Genomic DNA, 25,079 nt, shown 5'->3' on the forward strand with positions numbered 1-25,079 from the left:
CTCCACCCGGGCCAAAGCTCCTGCCCCTGCCCTGAGACCATCAAGCCCTCTGGAGCTGGTCCTGGGAGAGAAAATGATGCCAATTTCTGGCCAGGCCTCTGGGCAATTTCCTGACCATTTCTGAGCCTTGGTTTTCTGCACCTGAAAAATGGAAGTAATGACATTAGCTGCCTTAGAAGGTTGGCGTTCTGTATATAAGGTCCCTGGCTATGCTTTTTACTTCAAAAACCCCTAATGCCTCTCAACTGCCTAGGGGGTCACCAACTCCAAATCACTGAGCACAGAATTTAAGGGAGGAACTATTCATTATATTTTACACTCCTACTAACACTTCTGTGGATAGACTGAAATTGTTTTCCGAATGACAGAAATAAATGACAGTGGTGCACGCATGACGGGTTCATGATCTCTACTGTGTGACCCATTGTCTGATTATACCCAAGAGGTGAGGGGCACGCTGGGAAGTACGGCAGACACAGTTGTGAATGCGAAACTGGTATCAGACAGTAACAAATGGATGTGAATACCTGCTACGTGCATGACGTGTCCTAATTCCATGGTCAGTCGTATGATAAAAATGTGATTGCATTCATGAACATGAACGAGGAAACGGGTGGAGATGAGTGTCAGGCTTAAGATCATATGGGCTGGAAGTGAAAGAACTGCATTTGAACCCAGGCACGTGGCTGGGGAAACCCTGATACTAATTCCCACGCTGAACTGAAACTGCAAATACGACGCATCCTACGTGAGAGACTTGCACAAAAGCAGCCCCCGTGGATGCCAGCAGGGGACTGTCCCCCCGCCGGGGCTGACTGCAAGCTGCCGTGCCTTTAGGTTACAGGTGAGGAGCGGGAGGGAGCGCCAGCAACTGGCTCTCACGAGGCTGGTTGGTGCATGGCTGCTGGACGGGACCCCAGGTTCTGCTAGGGACCCTGCTCCAGTGGGGTGACTGGGGCCAGTTCCTGGGTGATTTACATACAGTCAGAACAGTGGAGGATGCAGAGCTGGAAGGGACCTCAGACAAGCCCCAGCCTCAGTGCTTCCCTGGTAGCATCCTTCCTCCTTTAGAAGATGTCATTCATGGCTGCCATCCTTTGCTGTCTAAGGTTAAATGCCAAGTCCCTGATTATAATGCTACAGTGGGGCATCACCAACCCTTCCGTTATAAATAAGCATCTTGGGCAGGGAACGGGGCAGGTCCTGCTAGGGAATGAATGTTTGTGCCCCCATAAGATTCTTAAGTTGAAGCCCTAATGAGATGGTATTTGGAGGTGGGGCCTTTGAGAGGGACTAGGTCATGAGGGTGGAGCCCCCATGGTGGGATTAGTGTCCTTTTAAGAATACGAAGGAAAGCTAGCCCTCTGTCTGCAGTCAGCCATGTGAGGACAATAGCAAGAGGGGGTCCTCACCAGACACCTGATCTGCAGTGCTTTGACCTTGGACTTTTCAGCCTCCAGAACCTGGGAAAATCAGCGTCGGTTGATGGAGCCGCCCTGTCTGTGCTATGTGTTACAGACCAAGCTGAGACAGACCCCTCTGCATGTGCTCTGTGAGGGCTCCTGCCTCTTGATAAAACCGTTTACCTACCTAAGCTTTGAAAAGAGGGATAGTTTGACACTCTGCTGTTGTCTCTTCAGCCACCCCCAGCATCCTTTAAAATCCCATTTTTAACCCCTGCCTCAGGCACCCACGATATGCAATTTAAACCCGCACAAATGGCTGGTCCCCCCACAGTGCAGCCTGGAGCCCCCATCCCGGGACCCCGAGACCTCATTCCACAGAAGACATTCCCTCCTGTTGCTGTGGCCTGGCTGGGACAGCAAGCTGCCGACCCAGAGGAAGACGGCGGGAGCGGGCAAGGTCAGCCCCACCAAGCCCAAGGCCCAGTGGAGAGACAGACAGGTGCCCGGAGCCTCCTCCCCCAGCCCCGGAAGTACGAAACGCACGTACAGCCGAAAGGGCTCCAGGAAACCATTCCTCAACGTCTCCTAATCAAAAAGGACGAGCGGACTGTACTAACTGCCAGGTTCTTCACTACGGTTCTCTCCTCCCTCTAGATCAGTTCCCCCCAGGGGACACCTGGCGGGGACAGGAGCCAGTTTAGGTGTCCCCCTGGGTGAGAGGTGCTCCTGGCTTCGAGTGGGGAGAGACCAGGGATGCTGGGGGCACAGGACAGCCCCCAGCAGGGAGTGATCTAGCCTGAAACGCTGTAGGGCCACAGCCAGGGAACCCTGGTCTACGCACACAGAAAACCGTTCTCCAAAAACTAAAGATGTGGTGTTCTTAATCCAAGAAGAAATCGTACCCACAAATTACATTTTATTAGTTCTCCAATGCCACCTTCCATTCATGTCCTGGGTTTTAATTAAATTTTATGAACTACCAGTACAAATCAATACAAAGCATTTTTTTTTTTTTTTTTTAACACACCAACAGCTTGAATGTTCCTGAAGCTTTTAAACAATGAGTCGACTGTGGGCAAACAGAAGGCAAGGACCTAGAGAGATAATTAGCTCATGAATCTGGTGCTGGCTAATAAATAATTTTCACATGAATGTAGAAACCACTCAATGTTAACTGCGTTTATTTTTTTTTAATAGTTGGAAACTATAATAAAAGGCAATTTTCAGAAGCATCTTGGTTGACTGGGTAGAACAGCTTAATTTAAAAAATAATTAGTTACTGCCCCTTGGCTGGGGTGGGTGAACACACAGCACAAGCCTCCGTCCCGCTGGATGCCGGAGGATGGAGTGACCTTTCACAAAAGACATTTTCCTGCGTTTCCTCTCGTGGAAGCCAGAAGCCAGGAACAGCACCCTGCTTGGAAAGGAGAATGTTTGGTTCGCACAGTCTGCTTTGGTTTATTTAAACAGGTAAGAAAGTGGTTCCCAGTTCCCCTGAGGAGAAAATGTGTTTTCTGACTTCTATCACCAGTCTGAATGTTTCCTTTTCTGTTCAGGTAAAAAGTACATTTTCCTTTCCCTCCAGTGTTCAGTTGCTCCTCTCTGGAAATACTCTTCAGATGAAGTATCCGTGTGTCTCGTTCGGCCAGCAGCCCCAGGCCACGCCTTCCCCACGATGACCGTCTGCCGTCCAGTGCCCGCAGGGTCAGTGCCTGCCACGTCCTCGGATGTGGGTAACAATCCGATGCTCTGAACGGAAAGTTCTCATAATGCAGCTAAAAGTATCTTCTCAAAAAAATGCAAAAATGTAGCTAACTTATGCTCTCTTAGTAAGGCTTGCGAACTGGTAATTAAATAAGCAGAATATAACTCATAAGCCAAAAAAGTGCATTTTAAATAAAATTAACAGAGATTGTTAAAACTACAACCAAAAAGATGGATGAGCAGGTTATTTCTGGTTAATCTTGGGCGGAGATGATACAATAGCTATGGGGTTTTTTTCGCTTTTAGTCCATTTGGTTTTGCTTGATATATTCACAAAGATCACGATGAGTGTATCTTTGAATTTCACAGGGTCTCTCCTCACCGGCCTCCTGACATTTCAGCATCCCAGACACTACAGCCCCGCTGATAATCACTCAGATGGGGAGGGATGTGCTGGCCTTCCATTCTAATGAACTTTTACAAAACTGGTCTTCGTTCATGAATATTTCAGTAAGCCTAGAAAACAGCTCTTGCTTTGCTGTAAACACACCATTAGGCTCACAATCTCACGATCAGGCCGCCTTTGTCAGACACCGGACGGGTGAGTTTGGGCTGTTTTTGCAGGCCAGGTTGCAGAAGCTAAACAGGCAGAGGAAAACAGGAGGCTCTCCCCTCGCCTGCTTTACTAATCAAATTCTTTTCATCAGTCAAATTCTTTTCTTGCCCTTCAGGGCAATCTTTTCCTTGTTGCAGCCATTCATTTGGTAATTGCAAAAGGAAAAAAATAAACCATCTCCCCACATGGGCCTCTGGGAGTTCATGTTTTCTGGCTCCTTGTCTCCTGTTTCTGTTTGCGGAGGTGGGCCTCTATCTCGTGTCTGAAGACCAGCATCCCCAGCTGCCCGTGGGATGCCTCGTTCATGGCCTTGGACTGCATGCACATCTTGTACTGCTCGGGCGTCAGCTCGTCTACGCAGCGCTTCTCGTGCCAGAGGTGGAAGAGGCCCCGCACGGGCGTCCGCACCACGATGAGGTTGCTGTGCAGGTACTTGCGGTAAAGGTGCACGTCCTCGCCACCCCAGCCTTTGATGTCCAGGTCGAACCCACCTGTGGGAGAGAACACACTGCTGAACACGCTGCCGGGGCCCCCGGACCCGCACAGGACGCTGCGTGGAAAGCAGGAGCATCTCGGGGAGGTCTCCCCGCCCCGCCAAGTGACGAGCGTCCAGCGGGGTCGGAGAGCTCAGACACCAGACACAGAGGGCCTCGCTGGCAGCGGCTCCAGCTCCGAGACAGCGGGACCGCACACAGCGTCCCAGCCTCACCTGCTCCCAGGAGGCCCCAGCAGCGTGGCTGGCCGCAATTATAACAGCTCTGGGGTCAGCGATACCCCAGCCTTAGGCCGAGGGCTGCCGCAGCGTCCCAACGTCCCAACCAGAACCTCTGAACGCAACCTCCTGGGATTCATTGAACGTGGCCTCCTCCTGCCACTGCAGAGGACAGACCAGGGCCCTGCGGTGTGAAAAATTCACGTCCCACTAAAGCACTGTTCCTCCTATCGACTAAAGGGGGTCCCCGAAGCTGTGTGTCCTCCGCAGGCTGGTGAAAGGAGTCATTTTAAAGGCACTGGCCTCACAGTTCTGAAGTTTGACTCAGAGCATCTCGTTTCACGTTGTAGTGACTCCTTCACACAGTGAGGAAGGGTCGCCTCTGAAAACTGAGAGGGCCTCACATCTTCTCTTCACTTCAAGCCACGGCGTCCCAGACAGAACCAAGAAGCACTGGCCTCTCTGCTGTCACCGTTCCTTTCTCACTGAGGAAACTTCTTGGACCTTTTGTGGAGAAGTGACTCAGTGTCTTTGTCGCGTAGCCCCCGATTCCCCGCAGTCCCCAGGCCACGCTGCTCCGATGGAGACCTCCACTGGAGGGGGAAGTGGGGAACCCAGCCTGCACCCCGTGCCGTGCGGCCCCCGGACGCGGGACAGGAAGACCCTGGGTCACGGCCTGAATTCGCGTCTCGGTTGTCATAGCGGCGGCCACTTTCCCTCTCTTAAGTTTAGTTTCTTTACCCTGAAATGCAGCAGGTGCCATAACCAGATGAGGCAGTAGGGTAAGGGGCAGTGCTTGGTTGGCTGTGATGGGTTTCTCACCACCGGTGTCATTACTACTTATTAAATAGAAGGCGTACAAGTGAGACACCTGCAAATACGCACAGGATGGCAAAGAGCGACGGGTGTCCAGATGCGACCCAGAGGCTCTGAGCAGGAGCCCCCTTTCCGCCTGCCACCCCCACGCTTGTCAGTGACAGCTGTGCTCTGTCGTTAGGAAACTCCAGTGAGTTATAACTCCAAAACTGATAAACGTACATCATCTCAAAATCACCCTTACTTGTACACAGAGCAAGGAAACAAGAGTTTCTCAAGATGGAAATTTCCTTCAGAACATTTAAAAAATACGTCACTTTTGGAAATTAGATTTGCACATAATCATTTAGGACGACTTCTTAAAGAAATCAAGGAGCACCCGTGGTGAGTTGCTGGGAACATGAGCAAACCCACCACTCAGAGACCCATGTCCCCCACGTTCTGCTGCTTCTAACAGGACTTGACTTCAAGACGGTTGGGTTTTTTTGATCTTTCTAACTTGGTGATCTCTTCGAGGGTCCTGTAGTCCCTGCTGTCCACCGTACTGCTGAACCAAAGAAACTGGGGCTCCTCAGACCGACTCACTGACCTTACAGAGAGAAGCCCTAAGCCTTGGGCAGGAGGGGGCAGGGCCAGGAGAGAGCAAGACAGGGGGCTGAGGGGCCCCAGGGGGACACAGGGGTGGGAATCTCCACGTGAGGGCGGGCCTCTAGCTCCACCCCGCTCAGGGCCCACCCGAGCCCCTGGGGCCGAGGTCAGGGCTTGGGCCGGTTCACTCACCCCCGGTCATGTACAGTCCACAGATCTATTCCCTCCAGAGGCACCTGAGTAGGTGCTGCCGTGGGGAGGGGTGTGTGTGTGGCGTGTGTGTGTGTGTGGTGTGTGTGTGTGTGCACGCGCGCTATTTCCCAGGGGACAGGAGACCCTCGGTGCTGATCCTGACGATGCCCCCCGACGGCTGTGAGGTCCATCTGCCTCTGAGAGACTCGGTCCCTCATCTGCAACCAGAAGGCCTTTCCTCTCTGTGTTCTGGGAGCCGTGTGTGTGTGTGTGTGTGTGTGCGCGCGCCTGTGCATGTACGTGTGTGCGTGTGCACGCGTCCATGCATCTGTGTACACGTATGTGTGTCTGTTGACAGTGACTGCGCTCCAGACTTGAAGTGACATCTGGAATTGTCACAGGTTCAGCAGAGAGAAACCGGGATCCTCCTGGTGTGTGATTTTCCCCAGTCTTCCGTGTTGCCCTTCTTTCTGGTGGATCCCCTCTCCGTGGAGGACGTTCTGTACGGAGGACACGGGAGCCCGGCCCGGCTGCAGGGACACCCTGGACAACTTGCTTCGAAGCCACCTTTATGCAACAGCCCGACTTTCCCCTCATTTCTGTCCTCCCCCAGGGACGCTGAGAGGTGCTGAAGGAGAAGACAGGGTCCCCACTGCCCCGAGCACCCTCAGCCCAGTGCCCACATCCGTGGCCGGAGAGCGGCCTCCTTAGGGACCAGGGCCCCGGGCTCACCTATGTTGATGAAGTCGGACCGGTACTGGCACGTCATCCCGAACCCGAAGTCTCTCCAGAACCCAGTTTCCTTCTTTATGACCTGCAGGGAGGGCACCGTCACTTGAGGGAGGAGGACAGAGTGGGCGCGGATGGGGGTGTCACACATGGGGGGCGCGTCGCTGACACACAGCCACCCCCTGGGTGGGGACGTGGATGACAGGACACAGCAAGCCACCCGTCGCCAAGGGGCTCTGTGATTTTGGGCACCCGTGGCCGGAATGTTTCCAGGGCAGAAGCTTGAACACACACGCGCGCGCACACACACACACACACACACACACACACACACACGCACTCTCACAGCGCAGCGGGGTCCGGGCTGGGGAGCCAGTTTGGGGCGGTGCCATGGAAAAGCCACCTACACATCTGGCGTGACACCTGCACGGGCGAGAAGGAGGCCTGGGGCCCACAGGCCAGGCGGGCGGCCAGCAAAGGGCTCAGGAAGCTGAGAGAAGGAGAGAGAACCACCTAGAATTCAGGCGCCCTGGCCCGGGGCACGAACCGGACTCCCTCGGGGACTGAGAAGAAAAGCCGAGGCTGCGCTGCTGGCCCTGGACAAGGGCACCGAGAGGCCAGGTCCTGAGGACACGCTCTGTCCCTTCATCCGCGGTCCGTTTTCACATCAGCTGCTCCCCGCGCATGCGCGGGGCCTCCAGGCAGGGAGCGGCTATGAAAAGCCGGGCCTGGCCCCGCCCCGTGTCTCACTCCGCAAGTACGTTTCTAAGGTATCTGCTGGAGCAGCAAGACTAATTTTAAAATGGTTTTTGTTGTTTACGTATTTTTGGCTGCACTAATCCTGGGAGTGGGTTTGCGACCCTAATGGCTGTTTTTCCGGATTTGTCCTGGTCGCTCGTAGCGTAGGTGTTAGGAGGAGAGGAGGCCCCGCCGCAGGGCCCCCGCGCCCGGCCCGTTGCCCGCTAACTGGAGAGAGCGCGCTCCGCCCCGGCGAGACCTCTGGCCGGCCCCTCAGTCCCTCTGCTTCTGTTTCTTTAATGAGGAGATTGAGCCAAGTCACCCCAACGGCTCTCCCAGCCTGACACCCAAATGCTCACCCGGTCGCTGCCCTCCACCTTCCCGAGGGCTCACCCCACCTGTACCACAGGCTAAACTACACTTGACAAGTGGCCTGCAGAAGCGGCGATAGACTTAACACTTCCTGTACTCTGCAACCTATGAAACCGTCTTATTTCACTACAACCTACACATGGATGTCACTTACACGATGGTTAGCACAATCAAGATCAAGGAGAAGAAGGGCCGGGAGAGGCCTGTCTCTCCCCCTCGACTCCAGAGCAAAGGCCTGCTGTACGGTGGCTCCCCAGCCACAAGTGTCATTAGTATCAACTGGAAAGATTTCACAGGGCACGAAAGTCGGGAAAAATTTCCACTGAGTCATTTTTAAAAAATGCTTTCTGCTCCATCCCAGTCATGGCAGGTACACTGTCTCTGCCACAGCTAATGGCTCACTTTCCTTTCTGGTGGCCAGGACACAGACATGGCCCGGGTAAAAATGCAGTCAAAGAGGGCTCCCCTGGTGGCGCAGTGGTTAAGAGTCCGCCTGCCAATGCAGGGGACACAGGTTCAAGCCCTGGCCCGGAAAGATCCCACATGCCTCAGCGCAACTAAGCCCGTGCGCCACAGCTACTGAGCCTGTGCTCTAGAGCCTGTGAGCCACAACTACTGAGCCCACACGCCACAACTCCTGAAGCCTTCGCGCCTAGAGCCCGTGCTCCGCAACAAGAGAAGCCACCACGATGAGAAGCCCGCGCACCACAGCAAAGAGTAGCCCCCGCTCACTGTAACTAGAGAAAGCCCACGCGCAGCAACGAAGACCCAATGCAGCCAAAAATAAATAAATAAAATAAATAAATTTATATATTAAAAAAATGCAGTCAAAGGGCCGTGCAGCATTCGAACTTCAAATATTTGGCAGCGGTCTACCTGGCATTTAAGAGAGAAAGCTCCACACAGGGAAAACAAGGGGCCAGTGCTTGGGAAGAAACACTAGAGGGCCTGCAGAGGTAGCCTCCCAGGACCCACTGAGTGGACACAGTGCCCGGCAAGGTATGACCCTCACCTGGGGACAGTGTGACAGAGGCAAACTGACTTGTGAGCAGGGCATGAGCTACACAAATATTTATTAATGGGGGCTTTAAAGCTGGCAGGCCATGAAAAGCCAGTATCTGAACAGTGCATCGAAATTCAGCCCTTGGTGGGAAGAGATCCGGTGGTGCCCTCGGCACGTACCACGCAGGCAAGACAGGCGCGCGTGCCAAGTCCACGCCCCTCAGGTGGGCTGGGCGCTAGCTGAAGCAGTGCCCTCGACAGCCCATGAGGCCTCGAGCGTGCGGCAGGCCGCAGCACAACCCCCTTCCGAGCCCTCGGTGGTTTAACTGCACCCTCCCCCAGGCAATCAGAATAAAATCCACAGGAACATCCGGCCTGCAAGAGGCCCCACGTGACCTGCCCCTGCCTGCCCTGTCCATCCCCTGTCCCCTCGAATGTGCCAGCTCACAGGTCTCCAAGGCTGGACACCCGCAGTCTGCCCGGCTGGGGTCGCCCTTTCCTGCTCACCACTGGGCTCTGCTCAGAGCGGTCACCCTGACCCCCCCACCGGTGTCACGTCACATCAGCCGGTTTATTTTCTCTGTAACATGAGGGCTCTCTGAAACTCTCCTGTCGAGGGGCTGTTTCCGTCTGCTGTCCTCACCCACCACCACTGGTGAACGTCAGCTCAGGGCCTTGGTCTCATTCAGGCTGGATGTGCAGGTCCGATCACTGTCCAGCACCCAGCAGGCACTCAGTCACTCCTTCTCCAAGGAACGAGTGAGGAGCAACCGGCCAGTGGAGACAGAGACGGCTGGGGTAGGGAGTTCTCAGCAGCGAGGGGCTCAGCCCAGGCCTCGGAATACACTGAGGAAGCCCTCAGAACCTTGGGCTCTGGACCCACAGGCAGAAACGCTTTCCCCTTCCTGGGCTCTAAGCAGACGGCTCGACTTCTTAGCACCTCTGCCCCAAGCTTCTACACGGAGCCACACATGCGGGTGATGTCTACTACTGTGGAGGAGATGCAGATGATACTGTAAGAGGACCATCCCCTTGCCCTAATCTCACCCCTCTGCTTCCAGGGCTGTGTCCTCATGACCACGCCTCCTCTCAACCCCCGGCACCCTCTGCACCCGGATCCCAACAGGCTCTGCCCGGCACGACACACCACAACCGGACAACTGGACGGTGGTCAGGCCCGCCCTCCCTCGGGGAGCCCCCAGACACGCGCTCTGGGGGAGGTCACGTGACGGGAGTGATAACTTCCTATCAGGTCCAAAACACAAAGCACAAATCAGCGCCTCTCTCCACAGATGTGGGAAGGCTCCTCCCTGAGGCCCCACAGGTTGTGGGCTCCACGTGGCTGACTTGGCAAATGCCGGGGAAGCAATCTGGGCTGGAAAATAAAATCAGTTACAAATTCTCAGGCAGAGTATTTCCTCTAAACCAGAGAGAGTCTCCCAGGACCGAGGCTGCATTTGGCCTGCCTCACGTCACCGGAAACCCCACGGGCCCCGGGTTTACAGGCCTCGTGCCTGGTGTGAGGCTCTGCCGTTGTTGGCTTGAAGTCTTAGGACATCCTGAGTACTGAGGGCCTGTGATTTCACCGTGCACTGGGCCGTGCAGTCACGTGGTGAGCGGCAGACAACCTGGGCTACAGGGGTCCCGAGGCCGGGCTGCCGCCCCCCATACACCCTGCATGGGCTGGGCCCTGAGGCTCAGGGGTCACATGCACAGGATCCCAGGGGCTGCGTATGGTGTGCACGGGCCTCGGGCTGGGAGGCAGCATGACCTGCCCACGATCACTCAGCCAGTCGAGGCCGAGCCCAGACCAGCACCAGGCTGGCCATGATGGTGTCCATTTCTTGACAAATAAGGTGTTTCTCAAGCCACAGCTTTCAAAGAATTGGTCTAAGAATGGACTCAATTGCCACCTCCTCCAGGATTTGTACTAACCCACACTTTTCTACAAGTCTCCTTTCATCGGCATCTGCATGAAAAAGTGAAGTGTTGGGATTTCCCAGGTGGCACAGTGGTTCAGGATCCGCCTGCCAATGAAGGGGACATGGGTTCGAGCCCTGGTCTGGGAAGATCCCACAGGCTGCAGAGCAACTGAGCCCGTGCGCCAGAACTACTGAGCCTGTGCTCTAGAGCCCACAAGCCACAACTACTGAGCCCGTGCGCCACAACTACTGAGCCTGCTCTCTAGAGCCCACGCGCCACAACTACTGAGCCCGTGAGCCACAAGTACTGAGCCCACAAGCCACAACTACTGAAGCTCGCGCACCTAGAGCCTGTGCTCTGCAATAAGAGAAGCCACGGCAATAAGAAGACTGCGCACGGCAACAAAGGACAGCCCCCGCTCGCCGCAGCTACAGAAAGCCCGCACGCAGCAACAAAGACCCAACACAGCCAAAAATAAATTAAAAAAAAAAAAAAGAAATGTCTTCTGAAGGGCATCTGCTGGACCAGGACTCTGCCCAGGGAGCCTGCAACCCAAAGTCAGACCCTCTGCCCCCTGGAAGCACGCGGATGTGGAGAACGTGCCCCTGCCCCCAGCTGCCGCAGTCTGGTCCCATCACTTGAGTTCCCGACCTGCCACCCAGCGCTGAGGGCGTCTGAGCAAGTGACACATGCCTCAGAGCTTCAACGTTCTCACCCGTGACATAAGCATAGCACTCCTTTTCACCCTACTGAGTGTTACATGGGACAACGTGGGCAGAGTGCCGGCTGCCCAGAGGCCACGGACATGGCATCTGTTAATGTGACTTCTGTTCTCCGCGAATGTCTGCTTCCTGAACAAACAGAAACAGACTAAAAGGATGGACCAGGCCCAGTCAGCACTTTTTAGAAGTTTAAACTGAAGTGCAGGTCAGTGGTGAAGTACTCTTTGGACTAAAGGAGAGAGAAGGGTGTAACGAGAGAGAGGCGGGGACAGGGCCCGCGGACCAGGCGTACGCTGACCAATCGTCAGGCAGTGACGGGCAGGACCACATGGCAGGGGGAGTGGCCAGGCACTGAGGACATCAGCGCCGGAGAGGAGATGGCCCTCGGGGGAGGGCAGCTCAGGAGACACGGGGCAGGGGTGCTCCGGCTGGCGCCAAGCCCAGCTGCTGGGGTCGGGGCTGCAGACATTTCCTCGGTGATCAGTACGAGAGTCAGACTGTGGAGGGCAGTTCATCCCCCAGGGAATCGGGATTCAGGGCTGTGCTGGCGCGGCCGGGACCAGCTCACCGCCTGGGCAAGGAAGTCTCTTCCCAGCTCTGTCCAGAGACGTCACGGGGGGAGCCTGAACCAGGCCCCGCGGGAGGACTGACACCCCGAAGATAGACAGCCAACGCTGGGAGCCAGCTCCTTCCCGCTTCGGAGAGTGGGCTTTAAACACTTCTGAGCACACCACTGGCTTTATGCCTTCAAAGGTTTTTTGAGTGGAATTGATCTGTGTTTTGGAAACGCATCTCTGGCTGAGGGTGAAGGAGAGACTGGAGTGTGAGGGAGAGATGGATCTAGATGGCTCCTGCTGTGGCCTCAGCAGGAACTGACAAGGCTCGACCCAAGAGAGGGGATGTCTAAAGTTAGCAGTTACGTGAATGAGGGTTATTCCTTTCTCGGAAGGCTGTTTCTACATTAAAGCATCAGCAAGTTTCACCTCAGGTTTAAAACTCTACAAATTAAATATTAGTATGAAATCCCATGATTTCACTTACTACTGATTACTAACGGTCTGTACTCAAATGTAAAGAAAGAAGTAACCTGAACACACAAATAATCCCCATAAATTTGGTTTCTCGCCTCTATCTGCAGGCAAACATTATCACCTGTCAGTGGCAACAGCCAGAAGTAATAAGTGGTACACTGACTACCAAGGTCGTATTCGCAGGGCTGCTGGCCCAGTCTCCCGTTTGCACATGGCAGCCATCTGTCACAGCCGCATTCCGGACCGGGGCTTTTCCCTTCACCTTGATACTGATGCACTCCAGTGAAGGCTCTCAAGAATTTATTAATATATATGTGTCGTATCTTTCAAGACTGAGCCAAAAGGAACCCCTGGTAGGAAGTCTCTCCTAATTTACCCACCTCCAATCACTACCTGTTATTTTATACCTTCTCTGCACCCAAATGTTCTCTCTCCACCATATTAACTTCTGGAGTTTGAGGCTCTCCTCTGGTCATTTCCTTTCTATTTCTGCCCTCACCTAGATCTTAAGCAGATCTGTCTCTGCCACACTAGATAAGGGAATCCTGGTCTTGGCCTGAGCTCTAGCTGGCTGTGTGACCCTGGGCGAGTCTAGGAGAAAGAAGTGAGTGAGTGAAATGACCTGGGGCGCCACTGCCAAGCACAGGAAACTGCTCCAGTCCCTGACTGCTCCACGCACACCTCAACTAGCTCTCTGTGGGCAGCAAGTGCTCCAGAAACGGCTCATCCAGTAAGAACAGAATGGCTGCTTTTCTTTTTTGACGGAGATCCCTTTGTCTCAGAGACAATTGCTCTTTCTGGGATAAACAGCCATAAATATTGACTCCTAAAATACCAGACCTGTGCGCTCTATGGAAGGTCTCAGCTATATTCGGAGGTGACTGGCAAAGGTTGCATGATAACTCAGAGGCCTCGGAGCTGTGGACACAGCAATCTGAGTTCTGTTTCTGACTTGACCACTAATTCTGAGGACCTGAGAAGCTGGCTGGACCATGCCAGACCTTGAGCTTCCCTGCAGGAATGGCAAAAAATGGACAAAACTTTTAAATTGTGAAATGAAATGAATTCCTTGAAAGCAAATAAGGTCTTGATTTGAAGTTGAAACATTAATCCTATTCAATGTCAAATGTAAAGCAGTACTTTACTTAAAATCAAAGGAACTTTTATTCTGATTGGTTGAAAGAAAATAAATCCTGTATCCCATTCCCCCCCCCTCAAGCCCTATTAGAAGCTCAGAACTCTATGGAAAGGAAACATGAAGTTTTTCTGTCTCAACAGGAGTGATATCACCTCTAAGTAGGAGTGAAAAACTCTTACTGTGTTTATGTATAAAGCACATGCATACACACAGTACGTACAGATACACAACGAATGTGCAGTATTAGGGTTTCGCTGGGGGAAGAGAGAACGGTGTTATCACTGTGCTGTGCGCCTCATGCCGCAAGTGAAACCACGCTAAGACATGGTGAGAGATGAACCTGGTGCAGCCTAGAGGAACCCAGGCTGGAAAAGATCATTACATCAGCTGCCAGAGGTTAACTGGAGGGGGACCCAGGATGGGGTGGGAGAGAACAGGTTTTCCTACTTCTGGAAGCTTCAACACAGAATCAGCCTTCCCAAAGAATTCCACAGAACACATTTTCAATGAAAATCAGTTTACTTTCCCACTGCAGGGAAGCATGGGAGACTTGAGTCCCATCACCTCCTCATGGTCAGACAGCGGCTTCCTTTCTCCACCCTGAGAGGCAAAGAAACACGGCTTCGCCACCTCAACAGGAGAGAGAGCCCCTTGAGGCAATTCCTACCGCCGCCCCCCAGGCTCAGCCTGAGCTGGCAACAGCTTCAGATAAGCCCCGCTGGCGTCTCTACGGAAGCTCACAGCCCAGCTTGGCAATGACAAGAGTGGGACATTTTGCCTCGGAGGGGCACACCTTCCAGCGGCACAGGGACCTTCTGCTGGCTTCACCCCGTCCTCCAATTGCCTGCACTCTCTGCTGAATGGACCAGCGAAGACATCTCAGCTTACAGAGAGCCTGGGTGCTGTGTGGGTCCCCTACCCATCACCTGTGCGGCTGGGATCTTAGCACAGAAGTCCCTCCCATATTCCTGGGAAAGCCACCTTGCTGGTGACACTTCTGATGCTAATGTGGGAATGGTGACGGAGAGCAGGGATCTGGGCCCTGCCCCACTGTGTGCCTGGCAGCGGTCAGCCTCCTCTTCCTGACTTCCGTTTTCCACCTGTCAGATGGGAGCCTAAATCTCACCTTTCTTACCTCATAGGATTGTAATAATAAAGGGGAAATGTGCTGCAACCATAATGCGATAATACTGGTTTCCAAAACCGTAGAAGAAAACGATGAAATTACCTTTCGGTAAGGTACTGTTCCTATTTATTTTCCACTTTTAAATACTGCAAGCACTTTTAATCAACGAGGCGCTGGGGAACAAAGGCCAGAACACCTGCCACAGTTACAAATTACTCTGGGAAGCAATTCACAGGTTTCCACCCACCTCCACTCATGGTCAGGTGCCCCTGGTGACGAAAGACATGAAACAGAGCCCCACCAAGGCCCCTCGCGGGGAGCACTCACCAGCTGCTTCTCTAAGGGAGGGATCGAGTCATGATGGCCGTATATTATGCCAGGATTGTACTGACTGAAAAGGACCGGATAAAACACCTTCTTTCCTGCAAACCAGAAAACAAACATATGCGCTAAGCGACAGATAAAGCTGTTAGGTTTGTTCATTTACATGCGACCCTCAGGAAGAGCCTAGGGATCTGCGTCCACTGTCCCTTTTCCCTCCACTGGACTCTGACACAGACCTTAGCAGTACTGCGGCAGGTAGACCAAATGGACACACTCGGATTCCCGACTTCCCAGCACGGGGGTAACGTTCCAAGCTCTGACGGCCAGTGGACCTGGCACTGGGCACAACTGGTGGAAGTGGGTGTGAGAGGGGGCCCCAGTGCCCCCGTCCTGCCAGACCTTAACCCTTTCACTGCTGGCTCATGGGGCAGTCAGCCAGGGTGACCTCAGGCAGCAGGAAAAGACTTTGGGAGCCCCGGGTAGCTGCTCTTTACCAATTTTCACAGAAGAATTTCAGTATCTGAACAAGGGACACGGCCATTCCAGTGGTTATCAGCTGAATATCGGCCTTGCCGCTGAGTCAAAGCTATGAGAACAGTTTTCATACTGTGGGTTCTTTCTGTCGGGAGCCCCTCCTGCCCTGGTAACCGCCCACAGCCACTCCTTCCCTTTGGTTTCAGCAGCGTCTCCCAGGCCCAAGTCCTCCTCACCACCCCTGCTCCCGGGTCATCCCCTAAAGCTGACCTCCTAGGGGGGAATGGAAAAGGGGCCGTACACACGAACTTGGGACCAAGAGTCCCGGAGCTACGGTGGCTGACAGGCCCACTGCACGACACCAAAGGAGGAATCAAACCAGACGGCGTCCTTGTCTTTGTCAGCGGGGGAAATAAGGCAGATCCAGGAGCGGGTCGTCGGCGCGAGCTGAGAGGATGCTCGGGAGGGGAGCCCCACCTGGCTGCGTGTTCAGCCTGCAGGTGTTGAGGAGCTCGGAGGTGAAGTAGATGTCCACGTCGCAGAAGAAGAGCAGCACGTTGCGCCCCGTCCAGGAGCGGGCGCCCACGTCCAGCCCTTTTCCCCGAGAGAACTCCCCATTCAGCTGGATGAAGGTGAAGTTCCTGAAGTTGGCGGCTCTGAAAGGTGAGACCACACACAGTCACTGAGGTGCCCGGGCTTGCTGCCGGTGGAACCCCCTGGAAAACACACAACCGAGGCCCACGACATCTCACCACGTGTCTTCTGTGACCCGGGGCCACTGGGATTAAGGGCACCAAGGACACTTCGAGAAGTTTTCGCAACAATTTATTTTTTCTTTTTCTAGCAGTTTCCCCATATTGCAAATTACTGTCACAGCTAACGTGAGTTCCTCATGAGGGGAGAGCGTGAGCCAGTGAAGTCCGGGTGACAGAAGCCGGGACAATCCCAATGCCTCTGGAGCCAATGAACCCACTGGCCAAGGAAATAAAGCCACACTGCAATGGCCCCGCTGAGCAGCTTCTCATCGGGATTCCCTCCAGGAACCCGGCAGCGTGGTCCGGGTGTATGCCTATCCCCAGACACGCTTACACCTGGATCCCTTCCCCACCCAAAGGTAAAACAGCCGAGCACAGTAAGGAAATGACACTTGGATTCAGAAGATGAGGACGTTTGCGACCTGGCTCCCCTATGGATTAACGCTGTGAAATAGGCAAACCCATTAATCTCCCGGAGCCTCGGCTGCCTCACCTGCAAAACAGAAGTAACAACGACACCTTCCTTAACTGCTCTCAGAGTGATGAGCGTGGTAAGTGACGCTAAGAGTATAACGCGCACCAGGTAAGCATCAGCCGGTCTGTTACCAGCGCAGGCCTGAGGTGATGGAGTCCAGCTGCTCCTTCTCACTTGGCTGCTCTCTCCCAGAACCTTCTGAGATGCGGCACGTCTTGAGCAAAAGTTCCAGGAATTCATTCTAGTACCTAGTGGGACAGGGACTGTCTTCTCCCAGAGACCCACTCTGGGTCCTACTGGACTCCCAATTCCACTTGTACAGGCCTGGCATCTGACCGGCCCCTCTCCCGTGACACACCCTTCCTGTCCTGATGGCTTCCTCGCCCCCAGCTCAGAGCCTTCCCCCCACCAGCCTATCCCATCCCCCGAGTCTCCCTAATTCTGAGCCCTCCAAAGAGGTTCAAAACCCATCTCCATTGTTTAAAGTCTGTAACTATCTCGGGTAAAGGTCAACCCAAATACAGTCATAAACTTTTCAAATGTGTCTGGTGGTTTAATCAGTGGAACTAGTTCTGCTACCCCTTCCTTGACTTGTCACCTCCTTTCAGACCTGGCAATGAGCTTGGGTTTTTTATCCTGGGAATCTGGGCCCAAGCTTGTCTGAGCCTGAGGCCAAACATGCGTTTCAGATTAAGGCAGAAGGCCTGGAGGGGCACTGGAGTGGAATCCAGGAGCCCAGGTCCAGGGCCTGGAGCTGCCTAGCCCCACTGGGTACCCAACGGATGCTGGTGACTAAACGTGTCCATAGATGAAGGACTACAATCCAGCACTGCCTCTCATTATTTGGGGCAGTCACTTCACTTCTCTGGTCTCAGTTTCCTTGCTGCAAAGCCTCATGGTACAGACCTCAGGCCCTTTACATGCGAAGGTTCTACTGTTGGATGATTCAGCTCAGCACTGCTCTACCCGATTCAACTCTTTCAGAACTCCGTTTTGACTCTTCTCTCTGGGCAGGCGGGCCCCAGTTCCTATTTTCTGTGAGTCGCCTGGGGGTTATGCCCCAGCCTTCCCTGGTAGAGACAGCGCTGCCCCCTTGTCTGCAAAGAAGACGTCCAGGTGGAGTGAGACCCTTGCAGCACCTCTGCACCCCCTGGAGGTTTCTACAGCCCATTTCCCCCTGCCCTACTTGATCAGTTCTCAGGAAAGTTCTACCCTTGGGAGATGCCTGGGTTTTCACCTGTTCATCTAAGCTAGCCTCACAGAACTTGTCCACTGCCCATGGCCCGGCTTTCTCTCACAGCTGTAGCAGGTCTCTTTTCTCAACTGTCTCACAGTTTATACTCTGTGAGACCACAGGGACTAATTTCCAGGGCAGGGAGGGCTGACATGCGCAAGCACCAAATCCTGGTTCACGTGTATCTGACTCATGACTCAGGTGGCTCCTCCCAGAGGTTTCCCACGGTCTATCATTAGAGATTGCAAATAGAAAAATGCTTCACATTTGAACAATGGCAAGAAACTTTCGCCAAGAATAGGGGAAGGCAGGTCCTTAATTCACTGTGTTAAAGACAAGCAGGATTTTTGTCCCAAACAGCTTACAGTCCATTTGTGTTGACATATCAAATATTTACACACAAATAGTATATTTGCTATTTACTGTGTAGAATATCAAACATTTACGCAAAGTGGAGTCATATTTAATACTTAAATAAGAATACAGGGGGCTTCCCTGGTGGCGCAGTGGTTGCGCGTCCGCCTGCCGATGCAGGGGAACTGGGTTTGCGCCCCGGTCTGGGAGGATCCCACATGCCGCGGAGCGACTGGGCCCGTGAGCCATGGCCGCTGGGCCTGCGCGTCCAGACCCTGTGCTCCGCAACGGGAGAGGCCACAACAGAGGGAGGCCCGCATACCACAAAAAAAAAAAAAAAAAAAAAAAAAAAATAAGAATACAGGCAGCATTAGAAATGGAACTAACAGCATCGAAGGCATGACCAGCCAGGGGGCTGAGTGAGTGGTAGGGAGGCAGCAGAGGGCTACAGGTCCAGGGAGAGTGGTGACTGGGGGAACACACGTACCCCACACAGAGCTTAGTCTCGTTTGTTCTGTCCCCCAGTTCCCCAAGCCCTGGTCTGAACTCTGCTGATGGACTGCTCTTCTCTGCCCTGCTGCAGTGGGTGGGGGAGGATGCATTTGGATTTCTGGGGTTTAGGAAGCTTCTGAGCACATTTAGCAGATGCACCCATGTATCATCCTTGCAGTCTTGAAAATGATGAGGGGTGCCCTAAGTTTTTCCTTTTAAAGGATGGACCTAGAGTCTGTCATACAGAGTAAAGTAAGTCAGAAAGAAAAACAAATACCGTATGCTAATACATATATATGGAATCTAAGGGGAAAAAAATGTCATGAAGAGCCTAGGGGTAGGACGGGAATAAAACACAGACCTACTAGAGCATGGCCTTGAGGATATGGGGAGGTGGAAGGGTAGGCTGTTACGAAGTGAGAGAGTGGCATCGACATATACACACTACCAAACGTAAAATAGATAGCTAGTGGGAAGCAGCCGCATAGCACAGGGAGATCAGCTCAGTGCTTTGTGACCACCTAGAGGGGTGGGTTAGAGAGGGTGGGTGGGAGGGAGACGCAAGAGGGAGGAAATATGGGGACATATGTATATGTACAGCTGATTCACTTTGTTGTAAAGCAGAAACTAACACACCATTGTAAAGCAATTACACTCCATTAAAGATGTTAAAAAAAAAAGTCTTAGAATATCGGCCTCCATGCTTCAGCGTGTGGTCTGTAGAGGAAGAGATCTCGGGGAACGGGTGCCAGGCCCATGGCCGGATGCACACGCAATCTGCCTCCTCTCTCTTCGTCCAACCTCCCAACGAGGATGAGACAAGCCATGTTACACCCACGGCACCACCCAACCTGAATGTGCACTTTAAACCCACTCTCCAGCACGTCCACAGGCCGGACGCAAAGCCCCAGGACACAGCTCCTGCCACTTGCTGTCCACACAGCGGCCCCTCTGCCCCACGGGCCCCGGCCGTCTCTGCTTCCCACGCCCCACAGAACCCTGGCTTCCCATCCACCCTGACCAACGCCGGCTGGCAGGGGACATGAGGGGCCTGGACAAGACTGCACACCGAGGCAGGGTGGGGAGTCCCTGCTGGCCCGGGAAGCCCCATCGGCCGGTCCTTGGCACTGGAGAGGCGCAGGGTAACTCTGTCACCATCCGTGGCTCCCAGTGGGGCGGCCAGGTGACTGTGCTCAGTTACACGTCTGTCTGCAGGTGGATATCGGTGCTGCCCTCCTCCTGATCACTCAGCCCAGCACCCCCTATAATTAACCAGGACCCCTCCTTCTCCTCTCTTGCCGTCAGGAAGGACCTCTGATAACTGACACGTGATCTCTGCTGAGAAAAAGGACTGAGCTGGAGACACCAGAAACCAAATCAGAACAACTTCCCTCCCCTCTTCTCCAGAATGGCGAGATGAACACACCGCGAAGCATCTGGGCTGGGAGTGGGATGCCCCCTCCCACCTCAGACTCATCAGCCCCAGCTCCGGAGCACAGGGTGCACGGGATGAAGGGACACCAGCTTCTGCAGGATAACCGGGCCCCGGACCTTCCCGCAGAGGGACTTGCTCGCTGGGCTCGAGCGTCCTGGCCAGCAGCACATGGACAGCATACTAAGAGGCTGTGCAGAAGCAAGGACACATTTCAACACAGAACACAGACTGCCCCGTGGGGTCGTGGGTTGGGGAATGTGCATGACACGACCACAGGGCCACAGCCCCAGATGCAGGCCGCAGAGCTACACGGGCAGGGGCCCTGTTTAGTTCTCTGTTCATCTCCATCCCCTCCGCAGCGACCAGCCAGAAGATGGGTACCAAGAGCGTGGACACGCTGGGGCCTCCTGTGTCAGCTCAGTGGTCCCTCCCCGGAATCCACCTCCTCCCCTGACTCCAGTGAAGATCCACCCAATCCTCACGGCCCACATCGAGTGTCACTGCCTTTCACCCTCCTGTGGACCAAGGTGCCCTCTCCGGCCCCCAGGCGTCTGGGCCAGTCCCGCCTCCGTTCTCCTGGGCCCAGTGCATTCTCGTGCCCTGTGCACTGGACCACCTGGTCTGTCCTCTAAACCCTGGAGGACAGGGACTGCCTTATTTTCTTATCTCTATCTTCAGAGACTATCAGCGCTGTGCAGTAAGTGGCACCCACGGGGACACAGTGCAGCTCAATAAACACTGGGTGAAGCAAGAGACGAGTCAATGGAAAACACAGAGTGTGTCTCAGACCTGTCACTGTGGGAGAGGCTGTCCCAAGACGCCATCTCTTCCCCTCAGGTGGGCACCAGAGAGGCCCTCACACATCCTAAGCCTGCCTCCCCCATCAGAAAGAGGCTCCAACCAACACGTTCCCAAGGACAGGCACAAACAAAGCTTTTAAGAAGATGACAAATATGTAAGTAACCGAAGAAAAGAGAGCTGAGGAAAATAAAATGCAATTTGGTTTGAAATATTTAATTTAGCCCTACAAAGAAATGGAACATTTAGCGGCATGTCTAGAGTAATGGCCTCGTGAGGAATGGGCCTTTTCACAGTAGAATGTGGGCATTACACTCTCTACTATGTAATTTCCTGTTATGAATCAGAGTCTGCAGTTCCTAACGGCCCCAGGATTACTTATAATTATTTCTTCTCTTTTCTTCTTGAATTGTATTATCAACTGATGAAACTCTTGAGTCTCCCATTCAATTCCTTTCCTTTATATAATAAGTCTGATGCATGGGGTCTCCTCCAGGTTATATGTAGTCATGCTGACAGAGGTTAAAATGACCTGAGGCAGCCACTGTTTCAACCAGAGATTTAATTTCTCTAATTGACGTGCATTTCCCAGAACTGCTGGCTTAAAAATGATAAAAGATCTTGCTGTCTAACGTGATTTACTCTAATACAAATTTCTTCCCACCCCTGCAAGGAAATTCTCTTAATGTGACACTTCCCACAAGAGCCCTTCATAAAAAAGAAGAAAAAACCTTTAAAAATTTACATAGAAATATTATATTTGATGTATAACTTAAAAATTTAAATCTAACAGCCCTGAATATTGACATTTCTTATGAGTTCTATTTACTAAAGTGATCTGAATATGGTAAATAATTTAAGGCTAAACATATTCTCAGCCAGTTGTTCATAATAGGCATTTTAAACAATTTAGAGTTTTCTAGTTTCTGAGCTTATATACAAGCCTGCTTATACAATTGTTTTAGCAAGTTTCTTTTGAAAAGATAAATAAAATTGACAAACCTTTAGCTCATTATCTAGAAAAATAAGAGATGACTCAAATTAATAAAATTATAAACAAAAAAAGGAGACATTACAACTGATACCACAGAAATCCCAAATATTGTAAGAGATAACTATGAACAATTACATGCTGACAAATTAGATAACTTAGTAAAAATGGATAAATTCCTAGAAACACACAACACTCAAGACTGAATCATGAAGTAATAGAAAATCTGAACAAAACAATAATGAACAAGGAGATTAAAACCTCCCAACAAATAAAAGCCCAGGGTTAGATGGCTTTACAGATGAATTCTACCAAACATTTAAAGAAGTAATTCCAATCCTTCTCAAATTCTTCCAAAATATTGAAGAGGAAGGAACACTTCCGAACTCATTTTATGAGGCTAGCATTACCCTGATACCAAAGTCAAACAAAAACACAACAAGAAAAGCAAATTACAGGCCAATATCCCTGAACATAATGCAAAATCTTCAACAAAATACTAGCAAATTGAATTCAAGAGTTCATTAAAATGATCATACGCCATGATCAAGAGAGATCCATCCCTGGGATGAAAGGATGGTTCAACATCTGCAAATTTAAAAATGTTACACATCACAATAACAGAATGAAGAATAAAAATCATATTATTATTTCAATAGATGCAGAAAAAATTCAAACAAAATGCAAACATTCTCTTATGATAGAAACTCTCAACAAATTAGGAATAGAAGGAATGTACCTAAACGTAATAAGGGCCATATATTATAAGTCCACAGCTAACATCATACTCAACAGTAAAAATTTAAAAGCTTTTCCGCTAAGATCAGGAACAAGACAAGGATGTCCACTCTCGCCACTTTTATACAGTACGGTATTGGAAGTCCTAGCCAGATCAATTAAGCAACAAAAAGAAATAAAATGCATCCAAATTGGAAAGGAAGAAGTAAAACTGTCACTATTTGCAGATGGCATGATACTATCTAGAGAAAACCCTAATGACTTCACCGAAAAACCATTTTAACTAATAAATGAATTCAGTAAAGTTGCAGGAAACAAAGTAACATATAAAAAATCAGTTGTGTGTCTATCAATACAGATTTATAGTCACTGCTTTATGCAGTTATCTTTTTACTTTTACATCAGATAGGAAAAAAGCATAAGCAAAAAACACATTTATACTGTGTCTCATATTTCCCTATGTAGTAACTTTTACTGGCCCTCTGTATTTCTTCACACGGATTTGAGTTTGTGTCCAGTGTCCTTTCATGTCAGCCTCGAGGACTCCTTTCATTATTTCTTGTGGGGCAGGTTTACTAGTGATAAAGTCTTTCAGTTCTTAACTGAGGATGTCTTAATTTCTCTTTCAATTTTGATGGATGGTTTTGCTGAATATTGAATTCTTGGTTGACAGTACTTTACTTTCAGCACTTTGAATATGCCACCCCACTTTCCATCTTATTAAGGATCCCATGGACCTGATGAGTTACTTCACTCTTGCTGCTTATGTAATAGGGAAGAACAAATCTGACTCCATATTGGATCTGTTTCTTTTACTTTCTTTGTATTCCACTGCTTTTGCTAGAAGTTAAATATGTTGCCTATAGCCTGAAATATACAGGGTAGCCCATTCTCAAGGCTCTGACCTTTAAAGGTATAACTCTTTTCCATTCATATAGAGATAAAAAGTTGCAGAACAGAGAACAACATTTGTCTTGTTGGAGGTTTACAGGAACGACGTTACCTGACCTACGGTGGACAGCTGCAAGAACAAAGGATTCCAGCACCAAGAAGTTTGCAACAACTAACATCTTATTAAGGATCCCATGGACCTGATGAGTTACTTCACTCTTGCTGCTTATGTAATAGGGAAGAACAAATCTGACTCCATATTGGATCTGTTTCTTTTACTTTCTTTGTATTCCACTGCTTTTGCTAGAAGTTAAATATGTTGCCTATAGCCTGAAATATACAGGGTAGCCCATTCTCAAGGCTCTGACCTTTAAAGGTATAACTCTTTTCCATTCATATAGAGATAAAAAGTTGCAGAACAGAGAACAACATTTGTCTTGTTGGAGGTTTACAGGAACGACAGTTACCTGACCTATGGTGGACAGCTGCAAGAACAAAGGATTCCAGCAGCAAGAAGTTTGCAACAACTAACCACACCCCCTCCCCTTTTAGTATAAAAGGAACCTGAATTCTAACTCAGGAAAGATGGTTCTTTAGGACTCTAGTCCACCATCTTCTAGGTCTGCTGGCTTTCCAAATAAAGTCGTTATTCCTTCGTTGCCCCAACAATTTGTCTCTCGATTTATTGGCCTGTTGTGCAGTGAGCAGTACGAGCTTGGACTCAGTAACACAGATTCTTTCTCTCTTTGTTTTTCAGCCATTTGATTATGATATGTCTAATGTGCATTTCTTTGAGTTTTTCCTGTTTGGAGTTTTTGAGCTTCTTGGAAGTGTAGATTAATGTTTTCATCAAATACAGGGAGTCTGGGGCCATTATTTCTTCAGATATTTTTTCCTGCCTCTTTCTCTCTCTCCTATCCTGGGACTTCCATTTTGTCTATGTTGGCATGCTTGATGGTATCCTGCAGGTCTCTGAGGTTTTCTGATACTTCATTCTTTTTTATTTTTGTTTCTCAAACTATGTCATATCAATTGACCTATTTTAAAGTTCACTGATTCTTTCTTCTGCCTGTTCAAAACCGATGTTGAGGCCCCACCATGAATTTTTTTATTTTAAATATTGTACTTTTCAAATCCAGACTTTCTATTTGGTTCTTTTTATAACTGATCTCTCTATATTTGGTGAGACATGGTTCTCATACTTTTCTTTAGTTTTTTAAAAATGGTCTCTTTTAATTCTTTGAACATATTTTTTTTTTTTTTTTTTTTTTGTGGTACGCGGGCCTCTGACTGTTGTGGCTTC

General features: G+C 51.1%; 1 protein-coding gene across 1 annotated transcript in view; it reads right to left on the reverse strand.

Moving 5' to 3' along the window:
• Positions 1–2,455: 2,455 nt before the first annotated feature.
• Positions 2,456–25,079, reverse strand: part of CSGALNACT1 (chondroitin sulfate N-acetylgalactosaminyltransferase 1) — an 84,874-nt gene continuing 62,250 nt past the window's right edge. The window contains exons 4-7 of the mRNA XM_007112648.2: positions 16,091–16,269; positions 15,143–15,237; positions 6,767–6,848; positions 2,456–4,217 (exon numbers count right to left, since the gene is read on the reverse strand). Of these exons, the coding sequence (XP_007112710.1) occupies positions 3,928–4,217; positions 6,767–6,848; positions 15,143–15,237; positions 16,091–16,269 (646 nt within the window). The 3' untranslated portion in view covers positions 2,456–3,927. The remainder of the gene's footprint in view (positions 4,218–6,766; positions 6,849–15,142; positions 15,238–16,090; positions 16,270–25,079) is intronic.

This window comes from Physeter macrocephalus, chromosome 20 (assembly GCF_002837175.3).
Source record: "Physeter macrocephalus isolate SW-GA chromosome 20, ASM283717v5, whole genome shotgun sequence".
Classification (NCBI taxonomy): domain Eukaryota; kingdom Metazoa; phylum Chordata; class Mammalia; order Artiodactyla; family Physeteridae; genus Physeter; species Physeter macrocephalus.